This window comes from Coturnix japonica, chromosome 1 (assembly GCF_054131305.1).
Source record: "Coturnix japonica strain WE chromosome 1, WE-NBRP24, whole genome shotgun sequence".
NCBI lineage: Eukaryota > Metazoa > Chordata > Aves > Galliformes > Phasianidae > Coturnix > Coturnix japonica.
In genome coordinates, this window is record NC_140663.1 from 5,709,291 (window position 1) to 5,735,265 (window position 25,975).

The 25,975-nt window shown below is 41.6% G+C and overlaps 1 protein-coding gene across 1 annotated transcript in view; it reads left to right on the forward strand.

Moving 5' to 3' along the window:
* The window catches only part of CAMK1D (calcium/calmodulin dependent protein kinase ID), a 205,297-nt gene that overhangs the window by 157,138 nt on the left and 22,184 nt on the right, over window positions 1–25,975 (forward strand). The window contains exons 4-6 of the mRNA XM_015870614.3: window positions 6,388–6,526; window positions 11,767–11,893; window positions 20,859–20,934. Coding sequence (XP_015726100.1) covers window positions 6,388–6,526; window positions 11,767–11,893; window positions 20,859–20,934 — 342 coding nt within the window. The remainder of the gene's footprint in view (window positions 1–6,387; window positions 6,527–11,766; window positions 11,894–20,858; window positions 20,935–25,975) is intronic.

Here is a 25,975-nt window from a genome sequence, read left to right on the forward strand (position 1 = left end):
TGAAAGCTGGTGCAGTTTTCTGAGATGTATACTGAATAATGCAAGATTCTGCAGGACAGAGTATTGCTTTAGTAATATATGCCCTTGACTGATTAACACCATAGGATATGGCCTCAAGGAGAATTTTAATTACATACTTACATTTGCGAGAGGTCAGGTTGAATAACCATAATGTTCCTTCCTGGGTCTAAAATCTATTAATCTGTTTACCCATTTTCTTTTTATGCATTACATCGCTTGAACAATAAGATGAGGGCAGCCAATTTCTCTTTCCTGGTGAAATAGAAAGGTTTGATTTCTGGTTCTCATGCATTTTCACAATGCAGAGGAAGTTTAAAGTCAAACAGAAAACCCCTGTATTAAAAGCAAAATAATTTTAAAAAATGGAAATATTTGTATTAATAAGAATTCCTTCAGTAGAGAAAACTAATACTCAAAAGCAGAACTTCCTAGAAACATTCCCTTAGGTCTTTCTTATCTCACCTCACACTCCCAGCTTCATGCCCAGGGGCTGAGGTATGTGCTTTTCCTGACTTATATTGTAGGAAGCTGTGAATGTTTAACTTCTGACCATTAAGCTATTCACTGTTGTTGGGTAATGCTCATATTTTACTTATTTTTCATACTGACCTCAGATCCCTCTTGCTCATAATTTCAGAGATCATCCTTCTTACATTCACATCCCTGATCTGCATTTATAAACTACAGTGGTGAGTCCCTAGGAATATCTTTGCTTATCTGCACAAGTTCTTCTAACCCAGCCTGATGGTGCTTCAGTAACTTGTCCACCAGTGGCTAGATCACAGCTTGAGCTGTTGTGAAGAACCTGGCGAACTTCATGTACTTTGACAGAGAGCCACCTGGAAACTGAATGGCTTTGATGGGATTTTTTATTTATTTTTACTTTTTTCATACTTACTTTTTTACTCTTGGTTTACGTTTATGTGTTGAGAGCCTTAAATTATGAAGTATAAAGCTTGATGCTTTATCTTTCACTGAAGAGTTTCTTTGAAACTTTGCAAGTTCAGCTTTCCTGGTAATGCTGATAAGGAATTGGTTGCTTTACAAAAACCTTGATCACGTCATTCCTCCTTACGTGCAGTTCTTGTTGTTTTCATTTGTCACTTTGGTTCTTTCATGATGAACTTGATGGTGAAATGGATTAATGTAAATTGAAAGCGAATGACTAATGCTGAAACATCCCCTTAACTCTCCCTCGGACACATCTGTAAATTAGAAATTACAAAAATACTGAAATTGCCTTGTGACACAGATGGCCACCAACCTTTGAACAGAGCCTTAATAATTATTAGGACATTGTTAGGATAGCTTCTCCTTCCTCTCTAATAGGGACTGTGACATCTTTTGGGATTTGCATAGGGTGTTCAGCCAACAGTGCCCAAATAACCACGTAGCTCCTTTGAGGTACAAAACCATTTGCATACATAAAGTTACTTGAATCCAGTCCTAACCGGTGCTGGTGATTTCAGCTAACATTTAAATGCCAAATAGGGAATAAACAACAGACAAAATCCCCAAATGCAGACAGAAAAATGAAGACACAAACAAGCAAAGGAAATGTAACAACAGATGTTGGACCTGTTTTCTCTGTTCCCTCATTCACCTCCATTAGAGCTATGAAGACTTTCTGTAGTTAATCCCATTCCAGAGAACCTTAGGAGTCTGTTGTAGACTCCAGCACCTGTCTGGGTTTCCTAAAAGATTTGTGTTGTCTCCATGGTTAGTACCTGAGGTCTCCTTATCAAAACCCTATGTCCGAAAGTTTTTATCTCAGGAAACCCTGAGAACAGTAAATACTGTCGTGGTGATGGGCTGACAGTTACACTTGCTGATATTAAAGGTCTTCTCCAACCTTTATGATTCTATGATTCTGTGAAGCAGAGTGTCATTAATGTATCCCCATTGGAATTGCAAGCACTGTCCCTTGTTTGATGTAATCAGGCCATGTCCTCCTCTTCAGAGCTCTGGGTTTTGATGGCAGTGCATCTTGCTTAGCAGGGTGGGGCTTATGGAACATTACTATATGTTTCACTGAGACAAATCTGAGGCTTTCTATCTTTATTTCCTGCAGTTGTACTGAAGTATTTTTATTTCTGGCCTCCTTCATCTTGATAGTCTGTGATGTGTGCTTAAGGTCAGCAGAAACATTGTTTTCATTCTCTCATTGCAGGAAACAGCTTTAGGTGAAAGCTGTAGTAGATGTGAAAAGTACTGATATTTATGCAGTTCAGGGCAGATGCTCAGGGTGCCCCTGTAGGATGTGGATGCCCAGCTTATCTCTTTCTCCATGCACTAGGCTTTCGTCATGCCTTCTGGTGAACCATGGGAGAGTTGCTGCATGTTGGGCAAGCAGCATACATTGGCAGTTCCAGCAGTTGCCTATACATAAGATGCAAGTGCAGCTGCTCTGCTGCTTTTTGCCCAGGTCTCTGGGTGGTTGTAATGGTGTTTTGGATCTCAGCATGACACTCGAGCTATTTGCAGGGTTCAGTGTTTTTTAAGTAACTGCACTTGGCTGCTCCTCTTTTGATTTTTTCTTTGCAGGGAACCAAGATCAAAATCAGCAGGGGAAAAAGGTTCCTTGTGCTGATGTTTGGGACAGTGTGTCCAGCCACATGAGTCAGTGCCAGCCTCAGGATGGGAGCAATCCACTTCCAGCAGCAAGAAATTCCTCCTCCCCTCTCTTTCTGCTCAGAAAACTTTGTCTTGAATTTCTTTGAGACAAAGACCTAATTCTGCTCTTGCTGCTTGCAATTTCAACCCTGCCTCCTGTGCACTGCTCAAAATTGCAAAGCTAGTCCTGCCACTGAAAAACAGAGATGTATCCCATAATAATAATAAAGACCAAGGCAACAAAATCACAGCAGTGCTTTGCAAGTGCCCAGATCTGTTCAGAACAGGATGCCAAGTCCAGCCTCAGCAAGACAGAGGGGGTTGGGATCAAGAGTAGCTTTAGACCACAGGTCACAATTCTACCATGAACTAAGAGCCCAGATGCTCTCCCACAGCTGTGTCTTGCTGGCTTACTGCTGACATGGCAGTCCTTGGGCACCATGCAGGGAGCAGCATTCCCAGTGGCATGACTGAGATAGCTTGATTTTGAAGGACAGCCCTATGGACAAAAGCTCCGTATGGGAAAGAGCACCCATGGCTTTGGGCGCTGTGTTACAGAGCATCCCTGGGAGGTGAGCTCCAACCATGATACTTGTCCACATCAAGAGAGACTTTATAGTTGAGCACAAACATAGTGCAAATCCAGTGTACCATAGCATAGAGTCACTACACAAGTAAATGAGAGCATGAGTCCCTCAACTCACTGTGTGTACCTGAGGTGCTGTTAACACTATGAATAAGCAAGCTCACCAGTGGTTCATTGAGTCATCATAGTGTCGTAGATGACGCTATTACATTCATAGGGTTACATTAACATACATAGGGTTACATTCTGGTTTGCAGTGCATCATTTAAGTGGTTGAAAATATTTTCCATGTTTTAAAGGAAATTATAAACAGATTGAGCCTGGGTACAGTAGATCCACTGAGTTCCATTTTACTAAGAAAAGCTTTTGATTAAAGAATGAGGCATGAGGAGAAGGGAGAGGGGGCTGGGATGGAGGGAAATTTGGTCATTTTAATGGAAAAATGTGTACAGAAGTATACTCTCCAAACAGGGAAAGGGAGTCTTTGAGCAGAAAGCACCTGAAATAAATCAATATCTACTACAGCAACCCTTTCAAATGCAATCAAAGCAACTCCATGAAATAGTAAGACAGCAGGCATGGCATTTTCACTGGGATATGTGCTGTGTTCAGTCATATCAATTACTGCGTGGGCCCAATTTTCAGTGCAGTCAATCCGTGGGAAACAAAAGAGCTGAGGAGGAAATATAAAAAGACAGCCAGCTAATGGGAGCCAAATTCAATAACACTATTTGCCTTCTCTGAATGGTGAGGTAGAGATTGTGATTGTTCTCCTCTGGCAAGGCCTATGTTGCTATGGGGCATGCAAAAGGTGTAGGGCTAAAAGGGACTTGTAGCAACATCCTGTCCATCTATGTAGGTATATACATATCTATGTACACATGATACAACTCCTTTGGTGAGAAACCCAGGGAGGTGGTGGAGTCACCTTCTCTGCAAGTGTTTAGGAAAAGAGTAAACATGGCACTGAGGGACATGATTTAATGGGCATAGTGGGGATGGGTTGATGGTTGGACTAGATGATCTCAGTTGTCTTTTCCAACCTCGGTGATTCTATGAAACTAGGTAAGATAGGTTTCTAGTTCAAGGTTTTCCGTGTGGGATTCAGGGTGTGCTCTCAGAGAAGTCTGTTGTGTGATGGCACTTGAGGCATCCTCCACTTGCAGTGCCTCTTCCCCTGCTTGCAGGCTTGCAGGCTCTCAAATTTGATATGATACAAGGGCATTCCTTGCCCCACTGTCAGCCTGGCATAACTACATTGGCCCTTCTCTGCAAGCAACGGGCATCAAGCCCCACTGAAAATGCCATCTGTCTCCTGGGGGAACTTCAGGTTGTGGGGAACTTCACCTTTACAGCAGAACTTCAGTTTAATGCCAGTATTTTAGCAGACTATTTGGTTTGGTTTGTTTGCCTAGTACTTAATAGGGGGATTATCTGTTGTTAACTGCTTTTTTTTTTTTTTTTTTCTCCTTTCCAGATTGTTCTTCATTTTAGAGGTTGAATTCACTCATTTTTAGTGGTAATTTTCTCCTCCATTCAGGTTCCAGACTTCCCTAGGAAGTGACTTCACAGCATAATTCAAACAGATTATTGCCTGGAGTGGCTGTGGCTGAATTACCTATTATTTGTATAATGGCAAACTCCCAGTCCATATGTATTTAATGACTGTAGTCATTTATTACTTCCCTTTATTGGTTTGTTGTTTTTTTTTAAAGAAAGTTTTACAGTGCTATTTATGATATGCTAAGTAGTGCAACTTGCTGAAAAAAACACATCACATTCATCTTATTTTTAATAGGTTTTGCTTGTTAAAATGGAAATATTTTATTTACCCTAGTAGGGCAGTTTTTTTGCTGACAGTTTTATTATTTCAATTACTCAGACGTTTCTTTCCTCTTTTGTTTCCCCCAATATTCCTCCAGGGAATTTTAATGTGTCCATTCTTTATTTAAGATTGGGTTCATAATGTGTTATTTCTAGCAGGGCAGAGGAATAGCATAATATAGAAGACATTAAATAGTGGGATGTCAAGGTTTTATTTTCTTTCCTCTTTGAGTAGTGGAATCCTTTTCCCTTCTGTGTCATCTGGTGATTAATTGCGCCCATAATCTGTGCTCCTTCATCAATAACTGCCTGCTATCAGTGCCAGGCAGAGGCTGTGCTCAAGTAAGACTCATTTGACTTAAGGATTTGTGGCTACTGATAAATGAAAATACATGTATTCTATAGGTCTTGCAGAGAGATCTTGACAAATTAGAGAGCTGGGTAATGGCCAATCACATAAAGTTCAACAAGAGCAAGTGCCGGATGCTGCATCTGGGGCAAGCCTGGGTATATTTACAACCTGGAGGATGAGATATTGGATATCAGCCCCACAGAAAGGGATCTGAGGCTTCTGGCTGATGGCAAAATGAATCTGAGTCAGCAGTGTGCTCTGGAGCCAAAAGGGCCAACCGTATCCTGGGGTGCACCAGGTAAAGAAAGAGACTGTCCCACTCTGGTGGCAGTGGGTATAGAACATGCTGCCCAGGGCAGTGGGCATGGTCCTGAGCTGCCAGAGCTCTGGGAACATTTGCACAATGCTCTCAAGATGTAGGATTTGGGTTTTGGGGTGGAGACAGGAGTTGGACACAATGATTCCTGTGTGTCTCTTCCTACTCGGGACATTCCATTAGCCTAGGATTCTATGTATGGATAAATGCTAATTTGTTAATGCTGTTTAGATATTGGTAGTGATACGGTATACATTTCACACATCTGTGGATAAAGGGCCATTCCTCCAGGACAAAAGCCAGGCCACATTCTGCAATTCAAAATGACTTCCAAGGGCTCATGCTAGAAGGAAGCCTCACAATCTTCAGTGGGCACCTGTGGGCAAGGACAAGCTGAATTCGCCAATACTACTTATTCACCCTTCCCTCCCAAATTCCTCTACCTTTTCCTCTCCTTTTTTTTTCCTTTGCTACTCCACTGGTCTTTGGGGTAGAAACCTGCCCTTGGATTTTGAGGAAGCAAATCCTTGTTGGAACAGTGGGAGAGCTTCCTGAGCTCCAGACATGTGTTTGGACTGACTGTGGCTACTGCGTGTCCGTGACCATTCTTTAGGGAGATATAAAGTACGTTACAAAGCACATCCTCATGTTTCTACATGCTGTTGTGTTTTCTAGGGTGTCTGGGGGAGAGCTTTTTGATCGTATCGTTGAGAAAGGGTTCTACACTGAGAAGGATGCCAGCACCCTGATCCGGCAGGTCCTGGACGCTGTCTACTACCTGCATCGAATGGGCATTGTCCACAGGGACCTCAAGGTATGACCACAACTAGATCTTGTCTTCCAGTCAGCGCTAATGAAGGTTGTGTAATTAGGCAAGTGTAATGAATGCAAATCCAGCCTCCCCTGGGGATGTATGTTTCTGTAACGATTTACCATAAGAAGGATGCTCTGAGGGTTACATATCCTTCCACTGTAATTTATTTTAATAAGAACTCTTGTAGTCAAGGCTGTTAAAGTCAACAGGTGTTTTGCACGTATGATTTGGGAAAATATGTCATTCATTAAAATCTGGAACATTACATTAAGACAAAAAACTCAGCTGGGATGTAAGTGCTTACTGTTGCTCATTATCTTGCAGGTTTGCTGTGCTATATTTACTCTTACTTAAAAATTATTAATAGAAATAAACTGTGTGGAAGAGTTGAATGATTTCCCATCTTGCTGTTTAGTCCAGTGTTTCTGGAGACCTTTTTCACAGCAAGAATTCTTCTAAGGAACATTGCGTGCCGATGTGATTTTAAGATAGTCATCCTTTCAACTGCACCATGTTATTATATCAGAAGCCCTCAGCTTTTCTGATTAGAAAACAACAACAAAAAACCAACAAAACCAACACACCACCACAACAATTACAGTGAAAACAAACAAGCATTATTTCTGATTTGTTTTCTTTTCATACTGTAAAATGTCATTAGGATAAGCAGAAAGGCCTGTCTTTCATACTATACAGCTAAACCATTCTGTCTTTAGCCATCTTAAATAATAAATGAGTACACATTAGAAAAAAAAAAATCTGAGACATTAGAAAAAAAGAACAACCCACAAATGTCAAAAGAAAGCTAAAAAAATTGTGAATAAAACAACATTTTTGTTTTAGTTTTTGGAAAGATGGCAGAAACAGGAGTTGCGTTGAGTGTTGATGCTGTAGCATTGAGTGGTCCTCATATAGTGATAGTGGGATTTGACAAAGTAGGACAAATTATATATAAAGGCTGAATGAACATCAAAGGAGTCATGAGCCATAAAGATGTACAGATATATATTTAATTTTGAATGCACTTTTAAATTTAATGCATTATTTACTCCCAGTGTGAATCTTTTTACTGTGTGGGGCTGTTCCCATAATAAAACATGACATATTGTAATTGGAAAGTAGATTAATCTACAAATTTCTTCAGTAGGTTATTGAAGGATATGATTAATTTAAATCAAACAAATATCCTTCCTCAGCAGTATTTTGGGGCAAGGACTGGCTCTTTTTCTGTCTTTTTGTTTGCAAGTATTTGTCAGTAGTTTATCTGTTGTTAAAGTGATTCATAAGATATGGTATATGAGGAACACCTGCTGTGAAATATCTATTAGCACAAACATAGTATGATGGCTAAAATAGGAACATAATAAGGCTTTTTTTGGTTTCCAGCTATCAAGATAAGTGCAAGTTTCAAATTGTGATCCTCTAAATGAAACACTGGGAAAGAATCCTCTCCGTAAAAATACAACCCTTGAAATATCTGTAACAATTATTTATTGCAATTATGTGTTATTCAGATACCAAAATAGTTCTTGCTGTAGTCAGGAAAAGCAGATCTGTGCTCCAAGTCTCTCATATCAATAAAACAGCAGAAACTAACAAGAGATGGCAGCAGATGAAATCCAGTGAAGTCCAGGATTGGCAAAAGGAGTGAAAAGATGGAGCAGCTCTGCTTGGTACAGAGCCATCTTGTTAATGCTTCTTGAATTAACCAGCCCACTTTATAAAAAGTGGAATTGCTTTAAATAAGTTGTAAGCAGGTTTAAGTTTAAAATGGTTGGATTTATTGGCATTGCTAAACATGAATAAATGAGGGATCTGAAATGAGTCAGTAGAAATTGTTAGAAAATAGTTGTCTTTCTCTTAATTCCAACTCTGCCCCACCAGCAGCTGATCAGTATCAGAGAAATCTTTTTCCTGTTTAGTTCTGCTATCTGGAATGGCTGCCAGCATTTTGAAATTGATAAGGTTTCGACCACTTGTAGGCACCAAGGTGGGCATTGTGACAAAAAATGTGGAGTTGAGAGCTCAGGGGATGGCTGCATGTCAGTCAGAAAGGCATTATAAAGGCCACCTAAAGCACTGGACTTAAGAGGTATCATGATAAAAACATTAATGCTACAACTTCCTCATCTAAGTGGTACAGGAACCCACAAAAAAAGGTGCTAGGCTGGACCTTGTCCTCACCAATGAGAAGGGGCTGGTGAATAGCATGAAGTTCAAGGGCAGCCATGGCTGCAGTGACCAATAAATGGTGGAGTTCAAGACCCTAAGGGTGTCAAAGAGCATGCATAGCAAGCATTAATGAAGAGCTCCTGCACTTACTTAAGCACAAAAAGAAAGCTTATAGGGAGGGGAAGCAGGAATGGGCTACGAGGGAGGACTACAGAGAAGTTATTGAAGCATCCAGGAATCAGGTTAGGAAAGCTAAAACCCAGACAGAATTAAATCTAGCCATGGACAGGTAGGAGAACAAGAAGAAATTCTATGTGTATATCAGTGATAAAAGGAAGGCCAAGGAAGATGTGAGCCTACTCCGGAAGAAAACTGCAGACCTGGTCTTGAGGGATATGGAGAAAACTGAGGTGCTCAGTGGCTTCTTTGCCTCAGTCTTCGCCAGCAAGTGCTCCAGCCACACTGCCCAAGCTGCAGAAAGTGAAGGTAAGAACTGGAAGAAGAAAGATCTGCCCTTTGTATGAGAAGATCAGGTTTGAGACCAACTAAAGAACGTGAAGGTGTATAAGACCACAGGACCCAATGAGATCCATCCATGAGTTCTGGGGGAACTGGCAAATGAAGTTGCCAAGCTGCTATCCATCATATTTGAAAGGTCTCAGCAGTCTGGTGAAGTTCCTACTGACTGGAAAAGTGAAAACAGAACCCCCATTTTCAAGAAGGGAAAAAAAGGAAGATCCAGGGAACTACAGGCCAGTCAATCTCACCTCTCTGTCTGGCAAGATCATGGAGCAGATCCTCCCTAAAGCTCTATTAAGGCAAATCAAAAATAAAGATGAGGTGATTGGTGGTAACCAATGTGGCTTGGTGGCCTTTTATGATAGAATTACAGTGCCAGTGAATAAAGGAAGAGCAGCTGATGTCATCTACCTGGACTTGGGCAAAGCGTTTGACATTGTTGTGCATAACATCCTGTTTGCCAAATTGGAGAAAAATGGATTTGATGCATGGACCACTCACTGGATTAGGAATGGGCTGGATGGTCACACACAGGGAACTGCAGTCAATGGCTCAGTCTCCAAGTGGTGATGAGTGGCATCCCTCAGGAATCTATGCTGGGACCGATGTTAGAATCTTTGTAGGTGACAAGGACAGTGGGATCACTTCACTCTCAGCAAGTTTGCAGATGATACTTGGTGATGATAATTGGTGATCAGAGGGCTGGAGCACCTCTCCTATGAGGACGGTCTGAGAGAGTTGAGATTCTTCAGCCTGGAGAAGAGAAGGCTCCAGAGGGACCTTACAGCAACCTTGTGGTGCCTGAAGGAGCCTACAGAAATGCTGAAGAGGGACTTTTTAGAAGGGCAGGTAGTGACAAAAAATTCTTTATTGTGAAAGCCGTGAGACACTGGAACCAGCAAGGTTGTAAATGCCCCCTCCCTGGAAGCACTCAAGGCCAGGCTGGATGTGGCTTTGAGTAATTGGGTCTAGAGGGAGATGTCCTTATCTATAGCAGGGGGCTGGAACTAGATGGTCTTAAAGGTCTCTTCCATCCCAAACCATTCTATGATTCTATGAATGTTATTTTTATTTCAATGAACAGAACCGTTTCCTTCTTTTGCTTCAGATCTAGTTGATTCACAGATACAGTTACAGCTTTCTCTTAGTCTGTAAATCCTTTGTGGTCATCACGTCACACGGATGAAGTCATCACTATGTGTTTTTATGCTGGAACCAGGCAGACACAAAGTACTTTAATGTTCACTTGAGGTTGAGCAGGAACCCCAGAATAGGGTGAAGGTAATGTCAGCTTCCATTTTTTCTTCATCCACCTCTTTCCTTGGAGTAGGAGTTTATGGTGAAGAAGGGAGGACAATTGCCAGAGCTGCTGCAGTACAACTGTTTCTCCTTACACATCCAAGATTGGATGTGTCCCAGGGAATTTAATGATGTTGCATGGTCCCATCTGCTTCTCATCATTTCCTGGAAACCCACAGCTGAAGTGCATAACAGCCTGATAGACGAAATGTGTTGCATATGGGTAGGCATTTGTACTAGTTTCTAGGCAAGAGGTCCACGCTGGATATCCATTGCTCTTTCAGATGAAGACCTCACGATCCAAGTGGTGCAGTAGCACATCATTATTGCTGGGTTGTCAGGGTGCTAGCTGGATCTTTTTGCAAACTCAAATATTATGCATGGGAAGAGGCTCTTCACAGCACCTAGTAAGAGCTTTGCTGTAGGGTGTTCACAGCTTCTAGATGGAGGATTTGCAGATTGGCATCTGGGAGCTGGTTGGACATTCCAACCTGCTGACTTTGGTGTGAAGGCTTTATGGCATGACTCTTGTTTTCTTTCAGCATAAAGAAGTTGCTGTGCTCAGTTCTGCAGCACTTTTTCCTAATCAGCCATAGACAAAACATCACTGAACAATTCTGTAGATTTTAAAGACATTTTCTCTCTTGTAATAGTTGATTGCCAATGGAGAAGATACAAAAATTCTCTAATGCCTACTGTTTTCCTTCCTTCCTTCCTTCCTTCCTTCCTTCCTTCCTTCCTTCCTTCCTTCCTTCCTTCCTTCCTTCCTTCCTTCCTTCCTTCCTTCCTTCCTTCCTTCCTTCCTTCCTTCCTTCCTTCCTTCCTTCCTTCCTTCCTTCCTTCCTTCCTTCCTTCCTTCCTTCCTTCCTTCCTTCCTTCCTTCCTCTTCCTCCCTTCCTCCCTTCCTCCCTTCCTCCCTTCCTCCCTTCCTCCCTTCCTCCCTTCCTTCCCTTCCTTCCCTTCCTTCCCTTCCTTCCCTTCCTTCCCTTCCTTCCCTTCCTTCCCTTCCTTCCCTTCCTTCCCTTCCTTCCCTTCCTTCCCTTCCTTCCCTTCCTTCCCTTCCTTCCCTTCCTTCCCTTCCTTCCCTTCCTTCCCTTCCTTCCCTTCCTCAGTTCTGCAGCACTTCCTTTCGGGGAACAAAATGATGTTAGTGCATGGTATGACTAAGAGTTGTATAAAATATAAGCAATAACCAACCTTGTTATTAGGCTGACACATTCATACTCCACTTTACTTGTTCTTCTTTCTAGCCTGAGAACTTGCTTTACTACAGCCAGGATGAAGAGTCAAAAATCATGATCAGTGATTTTGGATTGTCTAAGATGGAGGGTAAAGGAGATGTGATGTCCACAGCCTGTGGAACTCCTGGCTATGTTGGTAAGTGGTTTGGTTATACTATCATTTCAATCCTCTCAATTGCAATACAGAATTTCTAGGTCCACTACATAGTGTACAGGAGATTTTGCACATGTTTGTTAGAACCAGAGATTACAGAAGTTGCTGATGTTGTGTCCTGTGTGCTCTTCTCCCTTGGACTGCAATCCTGCAATCCAGCTCGGGGGTTGTGGGATTAGTTTTCATGATTATATTTCTCTGCAAAAGGATTTTTGTCAAATCCTCTGCCTGTAGGTAAATTAGAAAGATTATACTCAAAAGCAAGCGTGTGCAAGCACCTATAATACCAAGACACTTTACATAATGTAACATATTACTTTAATTGCAAAGAACAGTGTTTCCTGGAATCTTTTGACAGAAGACAGTAAAATGAAAGAGCTAAATTTATTCAAACAAGTTCAGTAATCCTATATTGCAATTACATTGAATTACTGACTTGTTTAAGTATTTAAAAACTCTTTAGATCCCTGAGCCTTCCTAGGTGGTAGAAAATTATTACCTATCATATATTCCTCAATATTTTATCCATTTGGTAGTGATTGTACCAGTGCATTTACCAGCATCCTTCTAAAAAAGCTAAATCAACTGAATATGAGAAAAACATGGCAGATGATGACAGGATCTGTCAGAAAACACTATTTGAAAGGTTTACTTCACGCGTGGGACATCCAGCAAGTATTTCTTATGCTACCTAGCTAGCCAGGTGAGAGGGCAAAATTAATGTCTGGGGTTAACTTGTGGTTAAATCCATGAAACTAAAATGACATTGCCTTTTCCAAGGATAGATTTTCTATCTAGTAGGACAGACATGTTTTCTATCGGTCACAGAGAAGCTTCTTTTGCTTTGCAGCTGCCATCTCACCTCAGATCATATCTTGGTATAAGAACCCAGATTATGAGGTTATGACACAGTGATCCAGGTTTGTCCTAGCAATACCATTTTCCAGGCATTATTTTCATGGTACACAGGCACACTCCATGTTGATAACATCAGGAAAAAAAAAAAAAGTAATGTGTTTCTTTTCCCATTGAGATGACATCAGATCATAGGTTCACAAGTCAAGATGCCCTCCATACAGCATGAATAACTGTCTTGTGTAATCACCCCAGACTGGAAGTCTTTTTTCCAAAGCCTTAGCAAGATCTGAGCTTAGACAGCAATTTTCATAGTTTTTACTGTCAGCTCTTCTGTCTTTAATTAACAAGCTTTATTTTGTTCTGAAATGGGCACTGACTAAAATACGTCTGCAAGATACGTGTAACTTGAATGTTAGGTTTGCTGAAGTGCTGATTGAAATGAAGGAGTGCAACCCTGCTCTGACGCTATATGATCTCATACAGCTTTTCTTCCATTCAAGAAAACATGCTGTCTGGAAAGGAAGCACTCAAAGCATGCAACATTGTCATAGAATCATCATGGAATCATCATAGAATCCTTCCAGTTAGAAGTAACTTCTAAAGGTCATCTGATCCAACTTCCCTGCAATGAATAGGAACACCAAACAGCTAGATAAGGTTGCTCAGAGACCCATCCAATCTGACCTTGAATGTGTCCAGGGTCAGGGCATCCACCACTTCTCTGTGCAACCTGTTCCAGTGCCTCACTATCCTTATTGTAAAAAAAAAAAGTCCTTATGTCCAATCTAAATCTCCCCTCTTTTACTTTGAAAACATTTCTCTTTGTCCTATCACAACAAACCCTGCTGAAGTCTTTTTTTTCTGTCCCCTTCTTTCTTACAGCCCTGTTTTAGATGCTGAAAGGCTCTTCTCAGGTCTCCCCAGAACCTTCTCTTCTGCAGGCTGAACAGCTCCAGCTCCCTGTCCTCTTAGTGAGAGGTGTCCCATCTTTTGGATCATTTTTGTGGCCCTCCTCTGGGAGCACTCCAACAGCTCTGTGCCTCTCCTGTACTGAGAACTCTATATCCAGATGCAGTGCTCCAAATGAGGTCTCACCAGCACAGAGCAGAAAGCCAGAATCACCTTTCTCGACCTGCTGGCCACACTTCTGTTGATGCAGCCCAGGATGCAATTGGCTTTCTGGGCTGTTGGAGCACATTGCTCATGTCCAACTTGCCATCCACCAGTACTCCCAAGGCTCTTTCAGCAGGACTGTGCTCACTAATTTGGTCCCCTGGCTTGTATTGATAGTGGGGGTTACTGTCACCCATCTGCAAGACCTTGCACTTGGATATGTTGAACCTCATAAGGTAAATTGCATAGGTCCATGGTTGCCAACCAACATTTAATCCCAGGGTTGTCTTCTACATTACTTGACAGGAGGAAGTGCTGCTTTGCGGTGGGCACTGGAGCACAAGGATCCTAAGGCACATGCAGTAAGACATGGAATTACCCAAGGATTAAACCTCAGCATTGTCTTAATTCTTAGTTTGGTCTACAGGATTCACACATGGGACTTCTGCTATTCATTCTCTACCTGGAAGAGAAACCTCTGAGGAGGGACATGGATCAGGGGGCATGGTGAGGATGGATTGATGGTTGGATTGATGATCATTTATAGAGGTCTTTTCCAACCTTAACAATTCTATGATTCTACTAGGTTCTCTTGGACCCACTGTCCAAGCCTGACTAGGTCTCTCTGGATGGCATCCTATCAATTGTTGTACTTGGACAGATGTTTCAGAGCTCTCATTGCTCATAATCTGGATGCAGATAGCTACAGAAGTGCCTTCATGTTCTTTACTGAACACAGGATTTACTCATTGCCGTTCAAGAAGTCATGGCCACTTATTTCAGAATTGCTGACAGGAGTTTTTCACCTCTCACACAAAGAAAATCTCTTTAAATATTTGCTCTATTCTTTTTTTTTTTTTTTTTCTTTTTTTTTTTTTTTTCCACAGGACAGAGCTCCTATTATTGCTACCTTCTTTTTATTATTATTTTTTTTTAAATAATTGGTTGCCTGGACAACATTTTCCAGGCAGTGAATGTTTTTGTTGCCATTCATCACAATAATGCTGACAAATGGTCTTCTTGGTGTTACACCCAATTACATGTCTTCTGCATACATACTCCGCAATTTGTCTGCATCTGAAAGCTTTCATGCCTTCCAATCTCACTCCAGTAAATGCAACAGATCTTCCCTCTAATGGCACAACACAAATACAATCAACCTCCACACCCTCCTACCAAGTCTTCTTGTTTTTCTTCCAGCTATTTTAGTCATCCTTGAAATAACGCTCAAGGATTCTCAGCTTACAACATAATTTCTGACAGTTTTCTTTAAAGATAAATAGAACATCCCATTTTCTAAGATTTAATGAGAAATTAATACTTTTGTCTGTTAAATTTTGCTTTTAATTTTCTAGGGAAAAAATAGGCAAATATCACATGCCAAAGACACCAGGACTCAATTAAGAAATCTTTAATGTCATCTGCTCTTTATACTTCATCTCATAAAATGGATCCAGTTGGATCCCATTGTGCAAAGTGCTCCATGAGCTTCTGACTTTGCACCAGACTTGATCTTAACTCAGGTTTGCTGTCCCTCATATTTGCAAATATGCAAGGCCCCATGCCATTTCTGCCTAATTTCCATGAATAATATATACTTTTGCCTCTCTGTGATTCATTTTTTCAGTTTAGTTAATCTTTTTTAGTTTTAGCTCTAATGAATGGTGGTATTTGAGACATCAAATTCCTGTCTGTGTGGTTCAGAAGTTCAGCAAATGGAGGAAGGTAAAGTTGTAACTTAGCTTCTTCAGAAATATCAGCTTTCTTTCTGAAAATCAAATTGTTGCTTACTGAATTGGAGGATGTCTACATTGTGCATAGCTAGTAACGCATGAGCACATTGGCTTGGCTTTAAAGGCTCTGCTTTACCGATTAAATTACTGTCAACAGTTCAGAGACCTTATTCTTTCAGGAGTTCTTGTCAAAGCTTTTGGTCCTATGCTGAAAAGATGACTGTCAGAATATTTTCACCAATTAGATTTAGCTGGGGGTACTTCTATTAAGATGCAAATCTAAGCGTTTACTTATAGTAGATAAGAAGGTCTGATAATACAGCCTTTTCTAATGAAAAGATCTTCCATTTTCTTATCTGCTTTCCACTCTTATCTCCTTCCATTTCCTGTAAAGAGAACCCAGGTGATGATCTGGGACTAGATACCCAACTTCTAGATAACAACATAAATGAGGTAAAATAAGTTGGCTTGTGTGATTTAGCTCTTTGTAAATTAGGTGTGTGGATTGGTTTGCATGGATCCCACCCATCTTCTAGACTGGAGAAGAAGCCATGCTTTCCAAATTCTCTGAATGATCTATGGGACTATGGGCAAGATCTGTATAAGCCATTAGTGATAGGTTGATTTAAACATCACAGATGTGGACTGCTTGGAGACCATTTATAAAAGCTTGGTTTTGATGGAGGAGGTGTTTAAAACTGCATGAAAATGAGTTGTCATTGAGGTGTGTCAAGTTGGGCACTTAGTGAATGACTCTCCAGTCCCTCAACAAATTCCTCTGAAGAGATTTTGGCTGCTTGGAAACTAGGTCTCGCTGACTGAGAGATTTGATCTCTCAAAAGCTTTGGTTACTTCTGCAGATGGGACTTAGACTCACAAGATGCTTACAAAAACTGGAAAGCTTGGAAAATATGTTGGAAAGTCTGTCTCAGCAATCTGATCTCCATTTGCAGAGACACTGAATTATTAACTGTGTTTGTGGCTGGCTAATATCTTAATCCTGCTGAGATTTAAAATTCTTGTTTGGGGCCCAAAGCAACTTCAAGTAAAATTCTGTCGTATTTCCCTGTCTTAAGGATTGGGCTGGACCCTGGGTTTGTGACTGATCACCAAACACCTCCCATTACCTACTGGTTTTATTCTCTGTAGTGGCTTTAGAAAAGGTCATCTCACACCTTACAGCTCTGCCAGAAATCCAGTAGAAAGTCTAGATCTTATCAAAGCCATGTGTTTCTCTTAGCCCTGTGCAAGACTGAAGCACTCAAGTAAACAATAGATTTCCACGTTTACTTTTGACTTTACTTGGTATCCTTTAAGCAAAATGCTTCAAAATATTCAGTAAGCCTTTGGAATATCCTTATTAGCAAAAAGCAACCCCAGGAGTTGTTTAGGCAGTAATGTGAGTAATAAAGTAAAAATAAAGCATGGGAATTACTCTGATCAAAGCACAGAGTGGTGACAGTGCCGTCACTCAACTCTGGGAAATGGACTCCGCTGGGCTGTGGTTGTAGCTGTGTTATATCCCATGAGAGCTACTTACATCTGACTCAGAAACATGACACAGGGACAAGTGGACCATAAGAAACCATCCAGGCTACACCAGAACACCATTGCCCTTACAAAACAGTACCAAACTGCAAGGTCTTGGCCAACCAGAACAAGCTGAACACTGGAAGACTGTATGAGAGAGGGAAACAAGTGGTTTTCATCCCGGGAGTCAATGGAAAAGACAGGCTCCTGGCTCTGGATGAAGCTGTTTTGTGTGTCTCAGCCTGTTTGCACTGTGAAGAAGACATTTTTTATGATGGGAGCAGAGCTCAAGCTACTCTTGCACCATCCTTGGGTAGGTTCTTAGAGCAACCATGCATCTACTTAGTGGTGTGGAGTTCCTTTCTATCCATCCTCTCAAGGTGGTACCCTCAAGAGTCCTAAGCAGCGGGTCTAACAGCACTTCCCTTATAGTGTCCCTTACAAACCCTGCCCAATACTCACCTTTCATTTTGAATTTTATTACCATCTTCCACCAACACAACTCCTTCACATTTTCCCATCTTTCCTTAAGAGACCAGTCTGCATGGCCCTGAGTAGTTACTAGCTGAACAATTAGTCCTGGGTTTTGCAAGGCTAATTTGCTAGGACAGCTGAGTTGTTTCTCTACCCAGTGTAAGCAGGACCCTGATTTTTTTAACTGTATTTAGATATTTTCATTCCTTCCACATTTACAGCACCCTCCTAACTTGTCAATCCTATGGGGAGCCATCAAAACCATCACCCTTTGATCAAATGCATCATTCCTTCTGGCATGCCATACATGGGAAGCCATATAAACCAAAGAAAATAGCATTAGACTGAGTTCCTGTGAGACAGCAAAGTCTGGTGGGAGTAGTAACATCTTGAGAGTGAAGGAGAACGGCGCTTAACTATGAGACTGGAATGAAGGGCAGGCACCCTCATGACTTCAACAGGCTTAAACTACCAGAGCAATCCGCATCAGCTGAGCTCTTTGCAAGAACATGGATTGCTGGCTTTGGCATCCAGCAGCTGCATTTTTAGGGAGCTTATTGGGAGCTGCGCCCACTGGGGGTAATGGCACTGTGCTCTGAAAGGTTTCCAAATCTTTTTATTCTGAACTCTTTCTTAAACCCTTCGTTTGAAATAAGCCCTTCAATTTCTATCTTATTAAAAAACAAATAAGCACCTGAGCTGTAAGCCAGCAGATTATCTGGCCTGGAAGTGAAGTGTCCTCATTATCCAAAGAAAGATATAACTCATTCAGGACTGGTTTTCCTGACCTTCTGATTGCTTTGGCTTCAAGGTTCAGAAAGAGAGATCTGAATACCTTTTTCTTTCTGCTCATATGCGTTTTCCTGGCACCAGAAATGTGAGTTTAGACTTTTCCATTCTCCTTGCTGCTGTTTTGCTTCTTCAGTCAACTGTGTTGATCCTTTAACACCGACAGCTCTTGTTTTTCTTTTGCATCATCTCCTGCTTTCTCAGGCATTGATCTGTTGTCATTTCTAAGGGTTCCTATCACTTGTTTTTCAGCTCATTAAATATTTCCATCTTTTTTGTGTATCACAGACAGATGATGCTTAACTTATGCTTTCGTTACTTGTTTGTTTTGGGGGGAAAAAGAAGGGAAAAAAAAAAAAAGAAGAAAAAGCAGCCCTTTGGCCATAAAATAGTTATTTAAAGCTCCCATCTTCCTTCATTACACCAAAGGTGAGGTGATAGACTAATATTTGCTTTGGCTTGATCCTGCAGCGTCCTTACCTGCTTCACAGCCACTGTCTATAGCGTCAATTGCCTTTTATCAATGCTCTGCTCTCCTGTAAAGCAGAAAGAAACACTCCAGCACAGCTTTGATGTTTAAGAGAATCTTTATTTAGTTCACATCCCCTCATCTCAGATTTGTTTTCTATTATGTTAATGTGGCATATCTGTATAACGTCAGGAGCTCACTTGTATCTGTGGCGTTCAGGAGCAATTTGCATAATATTTCCTTTGGGGACTATACAGTATACAATGTTTACCAATCTTGAAAATGGTGCAAACTGGAACTGACAGTCAAGGGAAGAAGAGATATGTGAATAGAATCTTGAAAGTTTAGAAATGGAAGACATCTGACCACCAAAGCACAGGGGAAAACAGACAACCCTCCTCAGCATGCTTTCTCACAGAACTCGGTCACAAGAGATGAGGCAAAAATAATGGGGTGAGACTGTGCTGCAGACTAAGGCAAACCCATCCTCAAAAGCCTTCATAATCCCCCTACCATCTATATCTTTACCTGTGTTCCCTTGGAATTTTATTTTCCTTTCTGCAGTGTCTACCCATTGACTTGACCCATTCTACCTTTCCGCTACTTTTGGAAATGCAACCTGAATGCTTTCTCTCATCTGCTTTGTGCATTGACTTCCTGTTGGTCTCTTCTTTAAGCTCCCATGCCCAGAAATACATGCTAAAAGCACTAGAAAGACTTTTTAGTTTCTTATTAATGCCTGCTGCTTCATTCCTTGCTGTCACTTTTGACCTTAGTGTTACTGACTTGTCTAGCTTGGGAAGACTGCTCTTAGAACTCCTACCAGTACCCCAAAAGCTTATACAGCAAATAAGTGTGAGGCTTGTGTTTTAATATGTGTTCTTCAAAGTTTTCTTCTTTGTTCTATAAATAACTAACTTGTGGCTGGTAAGACTCCTAGCACAGTAAGGTGTAATACCAAAGAATTATATTTGCTGGGATTTAGCCTCTGCTGCTTTAGTTTTGTTTTGTTTGGTTTTGGGGTTTTCTTGAGCATTTGAACTCTAGAGTATTCAGAGGGAATAATGTGCTTTAGAAGACCCCGCGTGGCGAGTCTGCTTTAGGAATGCCACAAATGGTAATTTGTTGCATTACTGCGGACGTTTGCTTTGGAAATGCTTTGAACATGCTAAAGCTTCTTTACATTGGAAAGATTAGAGTTGTGGGTTTTTAAAAACTGGCTTTGTGCATTTTCAATGGAAAGGTCCAAACAGGGAAAGTCCAGGAACCCAAATAACAATTAAAAAACACCTTTTCAGCTCTCAGTGGTCTAAGAAAGGAAAGCAGATTTGCAAAGAGTTGCAGTAAATGGCCATGCTGTCACTTCTAGCAAAGCTAAAGCTATGGTAGTGGAAAGCAATATAGAAAAAGAGAGGGCTCTATTTCTTTGTGTCCAGTTCCTGCTGCTTTATGTTTCTTACTCTAAGAGGCAGGAGGACAAATGATCCCCTTACACCCAGGAGGCTTCATTAGTCAGCAGGTGGTGGCACGGTGACAGCTCTCCTTCCTCTCCTGCAGACCAAGCTTATCACTTCCCTGACACTTCATACTTTATAAATTGTCTCTTGAAGTCCCTTGTTTGGCAGAGTGAGACACTGGAGCTGCCAGGGTGAAAGAGCATTTCAGCACTGCTCCAAATGTCCTAAACTTCCTCTGGGAGGCAGCTGATGGACTTGCTGCACTTAAATTTTTACATGTTTTTCCATCTTTGTTTTCCATTTCTATCTTTGGTGGCAGAAAATAGAGAATTTGTTCCCATTCAGGAGTCCTCCTTCTTTCTGAGGGTAAGAGCTTCAAAAGCATCAGAATTATTGAAAAGGTGAGGGCTGAAAGTAGAAGGCGACAAAGAACTTCATGTTTCAGGGAACACCATCAACTCCTGCTTAGCAACATTCGGATGGTCGGTCTTGTAACCTGTGATTGTTTGGCTTTCTGATTTCAGCTCCTGAAGTGCTGGCCCAGAAACCCTACAGCAAAGCCGTGGACTGCTGGTCCATCGGGGTCATCGCATATATCCTGTGAGTATCCGCTGGGTTTTCAATCACAGGCAACTTTTGGACCTGCAATATATTCTTCCACCATATATTCACCCTCTTTGTTTGGTCCAAGAAAGTTCATCTCTGATGCTTGTGAGCCAGGATAAAATGAACTCTGTATACCTACCAGTTAAAGGCTAAAACATGGGCAGAAACAATAGTAAATGAACCGGAACCCTTCAAAAAGTGAAAATCCCTGCTCCTGACTGAATTACATGACATACAGTAGTATGAACTTCTTCAGGTCATGATATTAGTGAAGCTATTCCCTCCTCTACTCAAGTTTGCAAAGGGCACAGCATCATTCCTATAGGTGTATCCTGAGGTATCACAGAATCATAGAACGGTTTGGAGTGGAAGGGACATCAATGAAGTACCCATGGCACTTCCTTCCTTGAGGAGGCAGTCAATGGAACAAGAGCTTTTCACATAGTACAGTGAGTTATTTTCACCAAAGCTTAATATGAGATTTCTGCTGAAAATGGTGGATCATTTTCTTTAATACCTCCATCATCTCCAGTCTTCGGGCCCCATTGGAGAAGATGAGCTTGTTCCATTCCTGTCCTGTTCATGCCAGAAATGCCAGTGCTTTCATTTCTTATTTTTGTATTTTTACATTTAATTTTTTTTACCACTGTTGGAGTTACACAAAACTAAGGCAAAAAAGACTCCAATGAGGGTGCAGCATTAAAGCATTCCTGCTTTGTTCCCGTTCTCCTTATGCAAGAGAGGAGGATGCAGGTGGAAGACAGTAGGCAGTACTCTACTATGCTTCACTTCCAGGGCTGACTACTGCCCAGGTTCAGTTTAACATCAAATATTCACTATGAAAATATGTGCCCACCTGACAGCCTGCAGGATAGGCAAGCTGGCTACATGGACATAAATTTATCTCTTCTTTCCTCCAACTTTTCAGTTCCATTCAACTATGGTTCATGCACCAAAGGTTTTTGCTACTGGCAGATTTGATGTGGTTTCATTTGCTGCTTCTAATGTGTTTTGCTGAGGAATGAGACAGCACAATGCAATGTTATATCCTGCTGAAGAAAACATCTTTGATAAGGGAAAAGTTTAAATCTTTTCCATAAATCATGTGAGGCTGCTCTTTCTATCAGTTGCACCTCAGTCATTTCTCGCTCTGCTTTCAAAATCAACACATTCTGGGCTTTTCAGACAATTTTGTATTTGCTTTACAGGAAATTCTCAGCCCTGAAGCCTTAAATCATCTCAGTAAGAATGAATCCCTATGAATTCCTGTTTGCAGGACAAGGAAACCTTTGCAGGGTTTCAGTGCTTCATGTAATAAGGTCCTGATTTGTATTGTGAGCAGTCAAAATCAATGGCAATGATGTGTTGCCATAGGAGTGTGGTAATGTGTTCACAGGCTGTAACTCAGACAGCTTGGGTGGGATTAGGTCTGAGATCAAACTACCTCCTGGAATGTTTCTGCATGCAAGCTACTTCCAGCTCCTGATAGAATCAGCAGTACTCCAGGACCTATCAGCTACCCTCACTTAGATGCTTAGTGATATCTGAGCCATCCACTGAGTCCCACCTGGACTCAAGCTGCCACTGCCACTGATACAATCCCCACAGCCCTGCACTGTGCTGGTAGCCAGACACAGGTGTTTCCTGTGCTTCAGTGATATGGGTGTCCCAGAGCTTCTCCTGTGACACTGGACTCTGTATGTGGACATATGAAGCCTGCGTTGATGCAGTCACTTTATCAAAAAATCTGCGTTTAGGGCCACATGGATTTCACAAATGTATCACGCTGCTGAGACCTTTCTTCTGGAGTGGCAGATGGAGGCCAAGCAGGATACAGTGGACCATGTGGGATAGCACCAGATGCTTGTGCTTAGGGCACTGAATCACTCCCTTCCCCATCCCCAACCCTCCGCCTTCATGGAACAATTTCATTTGCTTTAATAGTGCATTTGAGTTATTCTTCATTTACATCATCTCTTGTGACTATAATGGGAGCTTAGAAACCCAACACACATTTACGTGTCCTAATCTTGAACCGGATCTCCCCTTTTCTTCTAGGAACAGCCAGAAGCAATAGATGTGCCCTTGTTGGAAAGTGAATTTTAGGGGAGCACTGAAGATAGAGAAAAAGAGAGCTTCTTCCCTAATTAGGAAGGAAGTGCCCCCTCTTGAGTGTCTGACACCACAGTGATGGGCACAGGTTTAGTATCTAGGTTAGTTGCCTTGCAAGTGCCTTACCACCAAACCAGGTGGAGATGTATTTATGCATAAGGCAATCCAAGCACATCACCCTTTATTGTCTCCACACTCCTCCCACGTCTCTCACAGCCTTTCTGAACAGACTGTTGTCAAGTAAGAAGATGGGAACACAGGGGAATCCAACACAGAAGCCAAGCATATATTAAGGATGTTTTGAGCTGTTATTATCATAAGTGGCTTGAGTGCCTCCAGACACAAGCCCAGACTCATATGAAAGTCTTCAGTTTATGACACTGGAAGAACAAACAGTTCCTGGGGCACTGACACTTTTGACAGCTATTTGTTTCTGTAGTAGGGAAGGTGAAGGATGTCTTAGGAAATAATACCTTTGTTTCAGTGCCAGTTTCTAATGCTTCTCATTAATGGCATCCAGATTGTAGAGGCTGAACCAGCAGAGTTTTTATCAAGACCTGTTTGGCGTACCAGAAGAGGTTTAGATCAGACATAAGGATAAACTTTTTCTCTCAGAGAGTGTTCAGGCACTGGAATGGCTGCTCAGGGAGGTGGTGGAGTCGCTGTCCCTGGCAGTGTTCAAGAGGTGTCTGGATCAGGAGCTATGAGATATGGTTTAGTGGCTTGTGGTAGCAATGGTAATGGGAGGATGGATGGACTAGATGATTTTGTAGGTCCTTTCCAACCTTGTGATTCTATGATTCTATGATGACCTATCATACTCAACATATCCCATCACTTTGGCATTTTGGCTTGAATTTTCTTCTCACTCTGTTCATAGATAGGACAAATGAATTAACAGTTGCCTAATATTGTTTATAAAGGAAGGATGTGTGGAGATAAATCTTGAGTCATACTGTTGCCTGGACTTTTTTTTTGCTGCTGAGTTGCTTTTGATTTTCAAGCAGATGTACATACAACCATGTGCGAGGTGTTTGAATAGAAGAATTAGCCATGGTCAGTACTTACAGTACATACTTACAGTATGGTATTTCAGAAAAAGTTTTTACTGCTGACCTGAAGTCATGCATTGAGAAAAGACTGTCAGAGATCTCAGTCTCTCATCATCCAACATGAGTCTCATTGGGAAAGTGAGTGATAAATTAATAGTACTGGAAAGAGAATTAGTGGAGGGAAGACATTAACATGAGTATGTTGGATTGCTCAGGATACCACATTCAAAGACTAGGAAAACAGCCTGAAATGATTTCTCTTCATTGCTTGCTTCTTAGTTTACTTTTTACTCCCTGTGGTAATATGTCCTTGTCCACAGCTTCATCAAGGCAGTAGCATCGTCCGGCATGGAGATTTATCCTCAAAATAAGATATACTCTTGTTTAACCATAAAAGCAGCACTTGGGTGACTTTCAGAACCATATATCTCAGATCTTTGAGCACTTACTGAGTTCTTTGCTCTGATCTTGCTAAAAAATTGCTTGTAAAACTAACCCCATGCTTCTTGTGTTGAAGATTGTACACTGACCTCACAAATGGGTTATTTAGCCTTCATTATCATCCACAATATGCAGTGGGAGCTTGTATGGATGTGCTTGCTCTGCCTGTTGAGAAGGCATCTGGCATTCTTACTGTGCTCTACTATGGCTTCTCGAAATGACTTTTGGCAATATCTTCCTTTTGTGCATCCACTTGTGGTTTTCTTCTTTACATCCCATTCCTTTTTAAGACAAGTCTGGGAATAGGAGGTTGAATCTGTTGCTGATGTGATATAATTGCTAAATAAATATTTTAAAAAAAAGAAAGAAAAAGTCTTTTATTTGGTGAATCTACAAGAAAATAATGACAACTAATGGCTGACTGAAACTCCCTCAGGACAATACAGAGTTCTTTCACACTGGAGACAAGAGGGGTTATTTTTGTATCTCTGCATATCTAAAGAAATGCAGCAGAACCTCTGGTAGTGAGGTCATTTTTATTTTCCACGCAGAAATGTCCCAGCAGATGGAAATGAACTTGGTGGGATTCTGATTCTGTCAGAATTAAACAAAACTTATTATAAGCTTTGGAAGGTGGCCCAGTAGTTGGAAGTCCAGCAAAACTTCCTCCAGCCATAAATGCGCGTTAAGCTAATTTACTGGGGCTTTCCCATCCTTTGCTGCAAAGCCACAGCTGGCTCTAAGTTATGCTAAAACCTTTGTGCCTTCCCAAACCCTGGCATTACAGAAAAGGACAGCAACACATTCTATATTTTGGCTTCCAATCCATACCTATGGCAGAACACCCACATGTTTTCCTCTTGCTTGCCATCTCCTCAGTCCTACGTAGCTGTCTTCCTTCTTCCATGTCCTCATTGGTTTCTCTCCTGGAGGAAAATCACTGGGTCCCTCTTTGTGCAATATCTGTCCCCTCATTGTCCTCACCAGAGCCAGAACCCTTCCCTGTGCTCAGCGTGCTCTCAGGCAGGGATGTCCCTGTCCACAATTAGGAACTAACTAACCCTTCCTTGTCAAGCTGTCTCCATTCATCACTGAAGAGATGGAAGACTAGGAGTGAAACACAAAGGGTGATCATAGGGGCAGAGATAAGGGACTCAGCACCTTCTGGAACACCCCTCCTGAAACCTGTGGGGACATCCCAGGGATACATAATCAAACATGTAGAATCACAGACCAGACTTAGGGAAGTTTGGGAAGGGCTGGAAGTGTTTAGTGAAGGTGGAAGGCTATGAGAGGGCTGGAGCTCTTGCTAGGGCATGTACGGCTTAGCTCTGCCCTGGGCAGTGCTGCAGCCTCCAGCTCTGTGCTGCTCAGCACTTTGCTCCTATGTTTTGCTGCCACAAGCACATATATAAATCATAGCAGCCCTA